The 16,512-nt window shown below is 33.0% G+C and overlaps 1 protein-coding gene and 1 pseudogene across 1 annotated transcript; one reads left to right on the top strand and one right to left on the bottom strand.

Annotated features, from left to right (window-relative positions):
* Positions 1–3,569: 3,569 nt before the first annotated feature.
* LOC109683719 (olfactory receptor 4A16-like) lies at positions 3,570–4,517 on the bottom strand (annotated as a pseudogene).
* A 621-nt stretch (positions 4,518–5,138) lies between these two features.
* Positions 5,139–6,054, top strand: LOC109683720 (UBX domain-containing protein 2A). The gene has a single exon (XM_020159719.2). The coding sequence runs from the start codon at positions 5,319–5,321 to the stop codon at positions 5,931–5,933; it is 615 nt and encodes a 204-aa protein (XP_020015308.2). The 5' UTR covers positions 5,139–5,318; the 3' UTR covers positions 5,934–6,054.
* The last annotated feature ends 10,458 nt before the right edge of the window (positions 6,055–16,512 follow it).

Raw genomic sequence — 16,512 nt, 5'->3', positions numbered from 1 at the left:
AGGGACAACAAATGAAATTCATGGACTGCCAATAAGAAGTATTGGCAACTAAGCTTATGCTTGAGAACCACAAAAGGCTTTTCTCCTGAAGTAGCAATATTAGAAAGTATAATACTAGCTTGACTGTTGGAGGAGACTAGGGGAGGAGAGGAAGGACAGGATGATAGAGAGTGAATAATATTGGAATACATCACGTCTGTCTAGGAACAAAATACAGCAAAATTCAAAAAACTATTGAACAGTACAGGTTAGAGGAAACGTGTAAGGAAAAGTAATAGAGGGAGTTAGATTGATTAAATCACAATACATTTACAGATGAAATACCAAAGCAAAACCCCAGTGAACAATGAACAGACACTTAAACAACGAAGGACAGGAATGTAAAACAAGTCATAATAAATAGAGGGCACTATTGGAAGGGGGAGAGTAAAGGAGGGTAAATATGGCTGATGTATTTTCTACACATGCATGATTATGGAGCATTGAAACATCTGGAAATCATTTTAAGAAAGGGAAGTAAGAAAAGGGAGAATGGAGGAGATGAATCAAACTGGGGTATATTGTTCTCATATACAGAAATGTCAAAAACGAAACCTCCTATACACCTACTAAATGCTAATAAAAATGTTTTTCAAAAAGTTTTGAAAGGAACTCAACCCCATTTTGAATTGTCCAAATTCTTGAATAATTTGAAATTATCTTCTGGAGACCTAGCTTACAGCTAGAAACACAGGAAAAGTTCTCTTTAAAAGAAAAAGAAACACTTAAAAAAGTCTTGAATTGTCATTCAAATTTTTTCATACACAAACACTGACACTCAAGAAAATATTTTAAAAGTATAAAGCCAGAAAATGTTGGCTCACGCCTATAATCCTAGCTACGCAGGAGGCAGAGATCAGGAGGGTCACTGTTCAAAGCTAGCCTGGGCAAATACTTTGCAAGACCCTATTTCAGCAAAAACCCTTCACAAAAAGGGCTGGTAGAGTGGCTCAAGGTGTAGGCCCTGAGTTAAAACCCAAGCACTGCAAAATAAGTAAATAAAAAGTACAGAAGACAAAGCAAGATTCAAAGGTAACAGCAATAAAAACAAATATTGCCGATATAGATAAAGGGAGCTGTAGAGTAGATATACTGAAATCACAATATGGTAATATATTCAATTTTGAAGATTAAAACATTAAAATATACAGTAACTGAAATGTATTAAATGTATTTAATAGTAGATTAACAACAGATAAATGAAGATTTGGTGAATTGGAAGAAATATTACAAAAAACAGGCATACAAAGAAGAAAGAAAGAAAATAAATTCAGGGCATAGTACTAAGGAAGTAAAACTTTTTTAAAAAAGGCTAGAGACATAGCACAGTGGTAAAGCAGTACTTTTCTAGCACACAAAGTTCAAAAATTTTATTTCCAACAACCACAATAAGTAATTAAGCACAATCAATTAATTTATTAATAAAAATCACCTGATTATATTTAATTTAATTATAATTTCAGAAAAAGAATAGACAAAATATTTGAAGATATGATTAATTTTTCTCTAGCAGTTGAAAGATAACCTGTGAATTCATGAGATGTTAAATTTTCAAGAATAAAATGTTAAAATAAGTTTTGCAAAAATATAAGTAAGCCCAACAAAACCAAACAAAAAAGGAAATGTAATATTAAGAGTATATTGCATTCAGGAAAACAATGCTAAGAATGACAATCTACTTCTGAAAAGCAAGTGGTAAAAACCAAAGATAAAGATTTAGTCAGTACTAAATGAAAATAAGTATCAATATAGAATTAAATACCAATTTAACACCTTACAGAAATGAGACAAAATGTACTCAACCAAGCCATGCTTTCTAGAAATCTACAAAATGATATTCAGGAAGAGGAAAAAAATTTGAAATGTAAAAGTGCAAAGCAAGAATGTATGGAGGCTGATTATGAAGTTCAGATGTACAGGACCTGATTAGCATACACAGGCACTGAATTGGATGCTAACACCAACAAACAAAAATAAAAAAGGAAGAAAAGGTAATGGGAACTAGTAAAAAGGAGAATTGTGGAAATAAGCCAAAGGGTGCATGAATACAACAACACTACACAGGCATTAATAAATGCAAAATAGTAAGAAGATGGTGGATTTAAACTCAAATGCATAGCAAGTATTTTTAAAAATATAAATGTTCCTTATTTTAAAAAGCAAAAGTTAATGAAAACAGACTCAGCAAATAATATATTATGTAACAGGATAAAAATATGAAAATAAAATAGTGGAATAAATTAAAAATATCCTGGAACTGTTATTCAATACTGGTATGAGTACAACTTATAAGACAGAAAATACTATCATCTACAAATCATCTATAAAAGCAAATCTTTAAACACACTATTTACATGAACTAGATTTCCTCATTAAGAAGGAAAAGTCTTACAAAGTACAGCAGATGTTCCATTCACAAAGAAAGCAATCCTATCTTCTGCTTCTCAATGATACTCCAAGATGGCTGCAACTGAGGAACACTGGGGATTTTGCATAACTTTGAGAAACAAAATTTTATTTATGCCAAATCAAATCATTTTAAGCCCATGCATAAAGTATTTTAGCTGAATACAACTTTTAGGGAATATAATGTTTATGCCTGATGACACATTTATTTATTCAGCATCATGAGGACAAAATAGGAAGTGTTACTCATTCTTCAAAGAGTGGTGAAAATGTATGTGATAACTAGGGGGAGAATCACAAAAATACCTTTAGAAATAGAATTAGATGGTTTTCTAAAACAAAGTATCCAGATTCTCACCAAATCAACCACATCTCATAGAACAAAGCTGTTCCATGTCAATGTTTCATTTTTTTGTGGTGCATTGTGTATGTTGTGTTGTGTTGTGTTTTAGGATTCAGGATCTCACTGAATCCCAGGCTGAACTTGAACTCACAATCCTCATGCCTCTGCTTTCCAAGTGTCTGAATTACAGGTGTTAGCCAGTTTGCAAGACACTACTAATGCCTTTAACCAAATATAATATCATCTGCTGTCCAAATTTCATGAATAGAAAATGCATATCATTGTCCTAAAAAAGGACAGTAATCTTAAGACAAAATGTATAGTGCAGCTGCAGAATGGTGTCATGCTGATATAATAATGACCATTAATATTTAAAATCACTCTTTTGGTACCAAAAGTTAATGTAAGTATTAAATCATTTACCAATAATTTGAGTGTTGATGAGTTTTCAAAAAGTAATTTGTTTTCTATTAAAAATAACACAGTTTCATTTAAAGTCATTTAATTTACTGAATTAAGACATAATTAACTAAATATGTCTTAATTCAGTATAAATTTAAAATAACAGCTTGAAGGCGAGTTTATATTTTTTTACTTGGAGTAGAACAAATACATGTACATCTGAGTTATCTACAAGATTGGTCCTAATTTCAAAAGATAATTTCTCTTTGATAGTTTTGTAAAAGCAAAGAGAATTTGAGAGAATACATTGAGTTGAAAACCTCCTAGTTGGTTAGAATTTACAACATGTTCGCTGATTCAAAAATAATAACAATTGTATTCAGTATGGGGGATATAGTCTTATTCTACCCATAGTTAACTTTCTACACCAGAGGTTTTTCATTGCATGTTTCATCTCTGAATTTCTCAAGGTGTATATTAAAGGATTCAACATAGGAGTGATAACTGTAAAAATCACACTTATGGATTTATCAATGTGAAGGTTGGAAACACTTCTAACATACATGAAAATACAGGGAACAAAACAGAGGACAACCACTGTGAGGTGTGAGCTGCATGTTGATAGGGCTTTGCGCCTCCCTTCCAGACTGTGGGTTTTCAGAGAGGTCAGGATGATACCATAGGAAATTAGGAGAAGGATAAAGACCACCATACAAATCGCTCCACCATTGGCAACCATGGTGAGCCCTATGAAGTAGGTTTCTGTGCAAGCAAGTTCCAACAATGGGTACATGTCACAGATGAAGTGATCAATTACATTGGGCCCTCAGAAAGGGAGATGATAAACAAAGATTATTTGCACAACAGAGTGTGCAAAACCTCCAACCCAGGCCACCACCAACACAAGGATGCAAAATCGTCTATTCATGATGGTCAAATAGTGCAGTGGCTTACAGATAGCCACATAAAGATCATAAGCCATCATCACCAGAAGAAAAACTTCAGCACCACCAAAAAAGTGTGCTATAAAGAGCTGGCCCATGCAAGCTGGGAAGGAAATAGTTTTTTTCTCAAAGAGTAAATCTATGATCATCTTGGGTGAAATGGCAGTGGAATACACGGCATCCATGAGTGACAGATAGGCAAGGAAGAAGTACATTGGGGAACCCAAAGAGGGGCTGGCAATGACAGTCAACACAATCAGCAGGTTGCCCACCATTGTCACAATGTAGCTGAGTAAAAACAAGACAAATAATCCTTTTTGTCCATCAGCATTGTGAGTAAGACCCAGGAGAACAAATTCTGTGACATTGTTACTCTGTCCCATGTACTCTTCTCTAAAGCTTGATTCAGAGCTCAGGAGAACAGGACCTGCCAGGAAATTGTGAACTTGTGAACAGTATCATGAATCCATTCTGTCATGGAGCACATATTCATCACCATCTTCTACAGTGGTGAATCCATATTAAACACTTAGTATCTATTTAGTTTGTCTTCTGAAAACCCCAATTAATTTTCCCTTAACTATGTTTCTTCAACCCAATTAATTGATTTTGGGGGTACTTAGTAGTTTTGGTTCTTAGTAGATAGTCTATACAGAAGAAGAACCAAACAAGCAACAATTATTTATACAGTTAACAACTCCTTATTAAAATATGTCCTACCTTAGTACAGATGTCAGTGATGAGAAACAGGGAATGTGTTCTTATTTCAACAAAATTATTCTTTACATATGGCAGTCAATTCTATGTAAATAACAGGATAATTAACAGTATTAATTGCAAATAACTTTTTCAATATTATCAGTGTAGTATCAAAAATATATATCCCTTAAATATCTCCCAAATTCAATTGCATTCCACCACACATTAGGTGGCCATTCCATCAAATCTCAAAGAATGTTCAGTCTTTTTAAATTGCTCATTAAAACTTCATACACTGGAGGCGCACGCTCGGCGCTGGGCAAAGACTAAAGGAGGCGGGCCAGATTCGGTGGAGCGTAAAAGGGTCTAGGGGCTGTGGTGCTGCGGCTCTGACCCGCTCCAGACTAGCGGCGACTACGGACTCTCAGTCCCTGAGCTCATTGAGGACCAGGCCGCGAGGCCGTGTCCAGAGTAGCACAAAGAGAATGAAAGAAGTAGATAATCTTGAAAGTACAAAAGAAGAATGGGTTTGTGAAACAGGATCTGACAATCAATCTCTTAGTGATAATCAACAAAGGAATTGTGAATATTTTGTTGATAGCCTTTTTGAGGAAGCTCAGAAGGTTGTTGCCAACTGCTTGTCCCCCACCGAACAAAAGAAACAGGTAGATGTAAGTATAAAATTATGGAAAAACGGATTCACAGTCAATGATGATTTTAGAAGTTATGCTGATGGTGCAAGTCAGCAGTTTCTAAATTCCATCAAAAAGGGTGCTACACCAAAAATTATTTCAAAAGCAAAAATTATTGAAGCTGAAAATAAAATTACTTTATCTGCTGTTTCACTGAACAACTTGGAACCCATCACTAATATACAGATCTGGTTAGCCAATGGGAAGAGAATTGTCCAGAAATTTAACATTTCTCATAGAGTAAGTCACATCAAAGACTTCATCGAAAAATACCAAGGATCTCAAAGAAGTCCTCCCTTTTCCTTGGCAACAGCTCTTCCTTCCCTCAGATTGCTAGATGACACTCACCCTGGAAGAAGCAGATTTACAGAATGCTGTAATCATTTAGAGACTCAAAAAGACTACTGAACCTTTCAGAAAACTTTCATAGTATTGATTTTTAAGAAACAAAGTAGAAATTTTGGAGAGAAATGGTTGGGAGTGGACATGCAAAAGCAGGAGAAAGAAGTCAGATTCACTGGACTTTTGGTTTGAGTGCTATCTAAAAATAATTACGTTAGGAAAGTGACATGACTACAAACCATTCATACACATGATATTAGCCATTCATACACCATTTTCAAACAGCAGGTATTTATATAAATGTTTGCTGGCTCAGAGTTTTTAAAAAACAATACATTATAATACAGGCAGGTTAAAAGCATCAGTGTAGAGCTGATGTTGTAGCTCAAGTGGTAAGAACCCCAGTGCCACCAAAAAAAATAAAAATAAATCAGTATAATTATTTTATAACTTGGATATACTCAAAAGGTTGGAAGGAACTATTTTCATCATAGCTATATCTAAACTTCAAAGTCTCCTCAGTTTTCCCTCTGTCCTGGCAAGATATATATTAATTTGGCAACAGTATCTAAGATATATTTTCATTTAGAAATAAATTTTGAAGTTTAGTATAATATCTATCAATCTGCCTACTCATATTTCTATACCTTTTAAATACGGAATTTAAAAATTCACTCTCCCCCCAGGAACCCGAACTTATTCCCAAAAATAGAAATTTATTTTTAGCTGATATTTGGGGTTAGCCATTCTTTTGCCACCACCCACTTAGAATCTAATACCTGGCTTGTCACATTGCTAATTTGTAAATATTTTTAAATTAATCACATAAAGTGTGAATTTTCTGTATCACGTATCAGAGGCAACCTGTTTGTATGTTAGAGGATTTTTACATTCTGATGTCACAAAGGAAAACATGCTTTGTAATCAGAACTAGTGAGACTTCAGCATTTCAGTCAGATTAAACCTTCTTGTTTGGAAAAAAAAAAAAGCTTAAGGAGCTCTTTTGCAAATATCTGTTGAATCACATTAAAAGTGGAGTACACATTGAGTGTGCTGAGAATTAAGTGGCCCATATCAGCAGTTACGCTCAGAGGGTGTTGGATGTATGCTACAAAGCTTTTGGTCTCAAGACCTTATATTTATGTGAGCTATATATAGCAATATTGTATTAGAATTTCTAGGGCTGAAGGCATGACTCAAGCAGTAGACAGCCTGTCTAGCAAGTGTGAAGCCTTGCTCATTACTGCCAAAAAACCCAAAATTCCAAGTTTTAAAATAATTTAATTTCCAAGCCAGGCACAGTAACATGTACCTGAAGTCCTGGCTACATAAGAGGAGGATCATTGAGCCCAGAAGTTAAGAGGCAACATAGTGAGACCCAAGTCACTTAAGAAGCATAAAAAGATTTAGTGAGAAAAGTAGCATTGTATTTCTTTCTCTACAAATACCTTTACTGTCTGACTTAATGAAGAAATGTGGGTTCTCATCTGCTTCTGTTACAATGCCACACATCTTGCAGCATCCAGAGGACACCACTGGCACGTTGATGAGAGAATGTAAAGAGGTACATAAGATTATGAAAAAGTTCTGATATTGTACACCTCTGAATATACCCATGGTTCACAGTGATGCTGAAGCCTTAGTGTAAGAATGAATCACTTGGGAATCTTCAAAAATGCTTGGTCCTCCCACCCACCACAAACACTATCAGTCTTTATATCCAAAATGGGTCCCCAAACGCTGCATTTGGAACTGTGGGTGATTCTTAAGGCTTGGTAGAAGTACCACTCTACTAAGAAGTCCTGTACTAAGCTTCTCTCCAAGAACATAGAGTCTGTATGCTTTACTGTGGACAGTGGAAGACTCCACTGAAGTAGAGCTAGTATGCCTCAGGTTTTGTCCTCATCCCCTACAGTTGACTCTTAGGCTGTCCCCTTCAGCCTGAAGCAATCATGGCATAAACCTGGACTTTGTCTCATAGCACAGATGAGACAGAGCTAAGGCATTCGAGTGAGGTTTTTAGTGAAGGCTCAGGAAAACAAAAGGGAACTGTCCTGCCTTATCCTTCCTGTTTGCAGTCTGTTCTAAGGACTCTTCATGGCTCCCAGCCTTCCACATAGCAAAGGTCTTTTCATTGAGAAGGCAGAGAACTAAGGAGAGCTTTCTCCCTTTGTCCTTTACCCTAGGAAATGAACAGGTATGTAGTAGAAAATAAGTATTTATTGTCAGTAATGTTTACACAGCCATGTCATAATGAATCCTGAAAAATAAAAATGAACTTATCTTTCAGCTGTAGAAAATAACATTGTAAATATGTCTATTAATCTGTAAGAAAATGTTCCATATTATCATGAAGCATTTTTATTTGTATAATTACAATCAATATATGATTCTCTGTGTGTTTCTGTACTGAGCCTCTTTTATGAGAATGTTTTTTATGTACCTACAGAAAAGCCTGCTTTAGGGGTTTTTCAGTTTATAATTAGGTACCCAGAGGACACAATGGAGGTTCTTGTGTATACATGTAGAATACACTCCAGTGAGAGGTTCGTATAGGGAAAGAACTGTCATCAGCAATAACCTTCATTTTTTTTTTAACTGTGAAAACTTTTGTTAATGTGACTAGTATTCTCAAGGGTTTTCTAAGGATAATCATCTGATAAAAGCTTTTTCCTTGAAAGTTTAAGTTGTTTAGTTGTTAATTAAATTGTATAGAATCCTTAATGCGGTTGACTTTGGAAAACAGAAATTGCCAAAGAAAAGAAAATCAGTAAACATCTTCTGTGTGGAATGCAACTTGACATAAACGCTTATTTCAAAACTATCATCAGTTTCTTGAAATAATTAGAGTAGACAATTTAGAAATACATTTCTAATTATACAAGTTCTGAGTTACTGGTTAAATTACTATGCATTATCAAAGTTCAAAAATCTCAGTCAGTATACTTTTCTTGATGCTTTAGTGTATTGATAATTTGGTAAATATGCATTTATTTCAGTGCCTTAAAGTATTTTGAGTGCAATATTTTACAAATGGTTAACAGAACTGTTCTCTCAAGGATGAAATACTGTTTGTTGAAAGGATCTATGAAATAACTTACACTTGTAAAATAGTTACATGTGAATGCATTTGTTTTTGTTTGACAAAGTCATTCAGTTTGAGAATTAAAGAATTTTAGATGCCTTTGCTTTAAAAAAAAAAAAACTTCATACACTGGACTTTGAATGTTATCATCAGATAACTACCAATTGTTTAGCACATTACCACCTGGAGCAGCTACTGCTTATAACTCTATCAGCTTTCTTAAGCTCGATAACTCTGTCTACTACATCTTTGCTTGTACCAAATTCACAATGTACAAAAAGTCAATAGTCCTATTTTTAGCAAATATTTTAAATAAAGTGCACAAATCATGACTATTAACAATTACTTTTCTTTTTATATTATGTGGGTTAGCTAATGAATGGTGTGGCAGAGTTAAACTATAAGATTTTCTATGTCTTAGTGCTCAAAACTGCAACTTTAGTTCTAATTTAGTTTGTGTCATTTTAAAGGTAATCAGAATATGCCTCCAATTACACATGGAAAGATGAAGGGATTGAATGAGATTATTTCAGAATCCTATTAAAACTATCTACAACAAAATTAGTGCAGCACTACATTGTTCTATTCTGTTGACTTTTTTTTTTCATTTTTCCTACTTTATAATCAAATATCAATTTCCAAGTTGATTACTGCTCCTTTAAAAACACCAGCCAATAATAAATGGGATGTGATGACTCCAGTGATCAAGTAACAGTGCTGCTTCTCAGTCATTGTACACTGAGATAGGCCCCAGCCATTCCTGGAGGGAAAGAGCACCACAGTTGTGTGAGCTCTGGAGCCACACTGCTTGAGTTGCAATCCCGCATTCATTTCTTCACTATGTATATGACCTTAAACAAATCAATAAACTTCCATTTGATATTTAGGATTTTTGCCATAGAGACACCAGTAGTATCTACAATTTAGAGCTATTTTTTAATTATAGGTAAAGTGCTTAGAACAGTGCTGGGAAACTGGTAAAATCTAAATAAATGATAACTATTATTAGTATTTTAAATATTTCATTATGTGCACTTGATCAGAATAAATCATCAGGATCATGGTCAACTTAGTAAGAATTATAAATATGCTTCAGTATAACAAGAATACTATAATTGTAACTCACATAGTCCTTTTGGGACATAATATACAATTTCATCTATTGGGAAATATACAATTTTATTAAATGTTAGTCAGAGTAGTATTTACCTATAAAGAAATTTATCTTGACTACAAGCTAGCAAGAATATTCCTTACATAGGGATTTGTTAGTGGAGGAGTATAAGTGCAGAGAGCTTGAGATTTCTTTCGAAGCCAGCTGTGATGAATATCCTATGACTCAGAAGATTGTACATTCTCAAAGCTGAAGACTGATGAAGGCACAACCTGTGGAAGAACATAAGACTGCAACATAGTTTGTATCCAATTCACTTTGTGTTATATCATACTTTCTGCAATGTTTATTCCCCTCAATCACTAATGTTGGTTTTGATCAAAATGCATACCTTATTAGGAAGCTTGAGTATTTATATATCAGAGTGAAAACTGAGTATTTAAGCCATAGTACATAATCTAAGAGTTTAATACATAAAAAATGGATGAATATTATTACTAAACTTTCAATAAAAATCATTAAGCTCATAATTTTTCTACAAAAAGTATAGGTCCTCAACAACACAATTTTTCAAAACGTAACACAATAATAACAAAAATACTACACATAGCACTATACAATAATAATTTTATGAGTATCCTTAGGTAAGAATAGATGACATACCATACATCCCATCATGGTTTCCAATATGTATACATACTAAAAGTTTTGCTGGAATCATTTTAAGATCCTACATGAAATTCCATATAAGCTTCTAGGACATAATATACAGTTGTTCCTTTACATTTTATCACTCTTGTTATGTCATGTAATTATTAATTTTATATTTTAAATATCTATGGAGAAATTATATAGCTTTATTAACACATTATGCAAATGTTATAGACAAAAGTTCATTCATTTATTTGTTAAATGTGTGACATGCATTATCTGTTATTTGGCCAAAGATAAAATAAACACCTATCAAGTGTAATACCAAAACCAAGTATATTTTGCATGTTCTATTTAATTTCTGTTTCACAGCCTTCATGAGCCCAATTCCTCCAAAAGATTGTATGTTCAGGATGTTATATTTCAGTATATCACAGGAAATTTCACTTAGTATCATTGTCAGTTGGGTCTGTGATAGATCTGGAAAAATCAATGCTGCTTTCACTTGGATAGCTCAATGTCTTATGTAGCTATGTGTGCTCATAGAATACATGATAATGTAAAGCTGATGAGAAGATCTACAAATAACTCCATCTACTATAGTTTTTATATTTATATACAAGTTTCAAATTACCACAGTCTTTCAGAGAAGCATAAAAGTGTCCAAATTGGATGCTTAAGATAAAAGACATATATTAATGTTTACTATGTAGAGATAGTTGAATATTTTCACCTAGCAGAAACATTTCTTCAAGGACAAACTAAGAAGCTGTATTTTGATGACTATGTAAAAATGAACAAATTATTGGAAATTAACTTGACCAAGTAAATGATTTGGCAGCACAAATAAACAAACATTAAACACTAAAATTTGTTATATAAGTTTTGTTCTTTTCAATTAGTTAAAGTAACAAAAAGGTCATTTGATTAAATATTTATGAAAACATTTCAGTGCTTACCTATTATGTTCAGTATTAAGCAAGGCGAAGGCTGGTATTTAATTTCTTAGAAAAACTAATAATGAGGTTTCTCACAAGTCAAAATCAGGACTCCTCATTCTTGCTGTCATTCACAAAGCTTCTTTCTAAGGACTCTTCCTTCCTAATTAAAATTATTCCATATACTCACATCTGTATACCATATGCCCCCAGTCTCTTTTCAGGAAATTGAGACATTTTACAAACTTCAATATGAAATGATGGATATAAAAAGAAAACGAAAACTCTGAACACTGCATATGGCAGCTTGGGCAGTATTTGAGCTTTCCAAAAACACTTTGGTCATTCCATTTGCATGTACAAGTACCCATTATGATTTTTTACATTGTAACTAATTTAAATGAAAAAGACTGTAAGGTCTTAGAATATGTGGAACAAATTCAAATGAGGCAATCTCTTCTGAACAGGTTTATTACTTTGAACAATCCCTAGAGAAAAATGATTTGATTCATGCAAAGAAAGACTAGCTGATTGCCAAATTATATGAAAAATCTATAATCTGAAAGCAAAGCTTTTAATGTGTCTTGACTTTATAATGTATGCTTCACATTATGAAATACATAATCAAGAAAAATATTTCATGTAGGCTAAAGGAGGAAGCAGTATCTATCCAATTACCAAACCACACCCAGCAAAGGATAGCCTTATGGTGACTGTGAGACAGACTGCACAAGAACCTCTGAGGATCACAGGCAGAGCACTTATAACTGGATATTCTTGTAGGTAAGGTTCTGTTCTTGAAATACAGGCAATTATAACTTTGGACTTTGGTTGGAGTGTACGCATTTTGTCAAGTCCTGAGTCTCTGTTGTGGTAGAATTGTAATGATCTTCACACTACTAATTCAGTACTTTAATTCCAATTTTTAATCAAAGAAGAGTTTTAGATATATATTGGATCTTTAATATAAAAAGTGTTTTGATAAAGGGTCACACAAATACCTACCTAAACCACCTAAAGATTTTCATCAATTGATGGATAGCACTAAAATTTGTCACTTTTCAAGTTACCAAACAAATGAATTAGCTATACCAACTCCATATGAAAGATGTATTTCCTGTAAAACATTTTGCTATCTCAATGGGTTAAAATGTAAAAATTCAAGAACAAACCTTTAATTCTGAAGGACTATCTGATATGACTTACTGAGCTACTGTGGCATAAATTGAGACTGCATTATAGCCTCTGAATAATTAACATTAGGATTATAGGTAATAAAATTGTACTGTTTTGGAATTTATGCTAAGTCAGGAAGTTTTAGCATAATAAAAACTAAAAATTAATGTTAACAGATGAGAAAATGAGTATGTTAATTTACATCATTTCAGTAACTTTTTATCTATATGTGTAACATACTATAACATGTGTATATATTGTATATATATTGTAACATGTGTATATATTGTATATATTTTATATTGTATGTATTGTATATATTGTATATATAATATACAAGGGAATATTTATCTCAAAAAAGGAAACAAACTGCTATGGAGAACAGGTAATATTTCCGTATTGCAGTGAATGTACTTCTATTTTCTTCCCAATTTGTGATGATACAAAATGACTACAAATTGATAACAAACTTGTTATTTTAAATATAAATGTAAAACTAAAATTTTATTATACCAAAATACATTCTTTAAGTTCATAATTAAAATATTGAAATTTAATACAACATTTAAGAAACATGCTATGCCACAAAAACACATTTTTGTCACTTTCTTCATCACAATCACGATATAATGAAAATATCTTTCAAAACAGAAAAAAAAATCCTCATTAAAGTATGATTAATATAAAAACACATGCTTACAACTGGGTTTAATATGACTTTCTAAAAGCACTGTTTGGTTTCATCAACTGCTTTCTCTCTAACAAAATTTTTCATTGATGGTGTCATTAGATAAACACAGTATTATATGCCATCCAAATATCCAATGCATAGACATTGACCTAATGAACAGAAGAAGTAACCTAAGATAATGTACATAATGCAAGTCCATAATTCTCCCATTCAGATAAAATAATGAACAATAAAATTTATCAGCTCTTCTCTTAGTCCCAGAAATCAGAGTATTGACTATATTTCTTCTAAAGAATGAGGGTGATATTAAACATAAAAAGTATCTTATTTTACTGCTTTCAAAAGGATAAACCACTTACTTCTAAGTTCTATTTCAGTCTAAATTCAGACAAAATTATAAGGTAAGCTTAGTTCCATTTTCACTTATAACATGCAAAAACCTGTGCCTTGTATTCGTCATCTGAAATTCTCTATTAGATTGATTCTGATCTCAAAGAATGATTCAAGTTGACTTTTTGAGGGCTGTGAAAAAAGAGGAGCATCCCTACAGAATCCTACATCATCCTTTAGATGATTTCCAACCTGTTTGTTGCTTTGAAATTAGTATCCTTTTCAGCATAGACATACTCCTGTTCTACCTGTAGTTAACATTTTACACCAGTTTTTCCATAGAATTTTAATCTGTGAATTTCTCAAGATGCATACTAAAATATTCAGCACAGGAGAGAAAACCATATAAAAACTGTCATAGGCTTATCTATGGGAAATTTGAAAATAGGTTAAACATACATAAAAATTCAGGGACCATAAAGAACACAATGACAGTGATGTAGAAGCTACCAGTTAATAGAGCTTTGTCTCTTCCTCTCTGACTATGAATCTGAAAAGAGTTTAGGATGATGCCATAGAAAAATTAGAATATGGATTAACACTACCATATACATTACTCTTCAACTGGCATAAAGAATGAGGATTGTAATGTCAGTGTAACCCAAAAAGGGTTACATGTCATAGGCAAAGTGGTTAATGACCTTGGGCTGCAGAAAGGGAGACTGTACTTTTCTCACAGCATGAAACTATAACCAACTCCAGTTAGATGGCAATGAAATAAGAAGTATTCATGTGTGACAGGCAAGGAAGAAGAACACTAGGGAGTTCAAGAAGGGCTGGTCATCAAAGTCACTGTAACGAGCAGGTCGCCTAACTTGTAGATGAGTAAAAACACCACAATACTTTCTTCCCATCAGGAGAAAAATTAAGACCATAGCAAAGAATTAAGTTATAGCATTTGCATAAAGTTGATGCAACTGGACATCTCATGTTAAATTAAATAAGCCAAACACAAAATACAGGTTTTCACTCACATAGAGTGAAATATCTATAATCTAGATTAAATAATCTAGATTATTTTTTAAAATAAAAATAACAGTAGAATTGGGACAATTTGGAAAGAGGAAAGGGAAAATGGGGATGGAGAATAGGGATAAATCTGAGTAATCCATGATATACTGTAAGACATTTTGTAAATGTCATAATGTGCCCCATTATAATAATAATAAAAAATAAATTAAAATTTGAAAAGACACAGTAATAATCTGGGAACGTGGGTTTACACCACTAATCTCACCTACTCAGGAATCAGAGGCAGGATGACTAAGAGCTCAATGCCAGCCCAGACAAATTTATCAAGACCCTACCTCAGAAACAAGATATAAAAGCAAATAGGTGCAGTTGTCACTCGAGTGATGGAAATGTCATAATTAAACCTCTTACTTTGTAAAATCAACAAAGAAAAATAACTTCATCTAGTTAATCTGTATTTAAAATAAAATGCTTTTTAAATAAAATAAATGTATTGTAAAACATGGTGGAAAAGAGAACAATAATCAACAATATCAAAATACATTACATTGGTGCAGGTAGAGGGCATAATGATATGTACCAAAAGCTGTTGAATAATGGGAGTTAGGAGAGAAAAGGCAAGGGAGAGAGAGATGTGCCAAACTGATCAAAATAACATAATTAACAGCTGGAATACATCAAGAAACCCATTTAAACACTGACTTTGAAATTATAAATGAATGGAATGTCAAATAGATACGGTGGGGAAGAGATACTTGTGGGAGCAAGGAGGGTGAATGGAGAAGATGAAGTTGAGGAAATATGGTTAATGGGCTTCATATACATATACGAAATAGAATGAAGAAAACTCTTGCAATTTCTTTAAGTGGAGTAGGGAAGGGATTGAGGAAGGAAGATTGGGGGCTATCTAACCAATGTACAATATAAGGCTATTCAGAACTGTCACAATGAATCCTCCCTGTACAATGAATAAATGCTAATAAAAATGAAAAATAAAGCACCATGCATATCTAATAATGGTCAACAGTAGGCTATATTGTCACCAGAAAATATAGCCATGTGAAGTAATGCATATTAACACATACGAAAATTAGTTTGATTCGGCCATTACACAAAGTACACATTTTCAAAACAACATGTTGCTCATCATAAATATAAACAAATTTTATTTGTCAATTTAAAATAAAGGCATAAAATTAAAAATGAAATAAAAAATAAATTTCCATCCATCTAATGAAATAATGTGCAAAAAGAAAAAAGTATGAATTCATAATATATAAACAATGAAGTATAATAAAGTTTTCCTAAATATTGACAACACTTTAACAATAATGGTAGAACTGGGCAGGGTGGTTCACTTCTCTAATGACAGATACACTGAAGACAGTGTTCAGGAGGATCACATTTGAAGAACAGTCAATGGAATAAATTTATCAGCACATCATCTCAATAAATAAGCCAGGCATGGTAGTTCTGTAATCAAGAACTAAAATCTGTTTTCATCATCAACCAAATCCCATATAAACAAACTGTTTACATCTACTACCTCAATTTGTTTTGATTTCTCTTGTTTTGTTTTGGTCTGGTTTGATTTGGTTTGAGTTGGGTTGGATTTGGTTTAGCTTCAT

Source organism: Castor canadensis, chromosome 1, assembly GCF_047511655.1.
Source record: "Castor canadensis chromosome 1, mCasCan1.hap1v2, whole genome shotgun sequence".
Lineage (NCBI taxonomy): Eukaryota > Metazoa > Chordata > Mammalia > Rodentia > Castoridae > Castor > Castor canadensis.
Note: the sequence above shows the minus strand (reverse complement) of the source record. Positions and strands in the feature narration are given on the sequence as shown.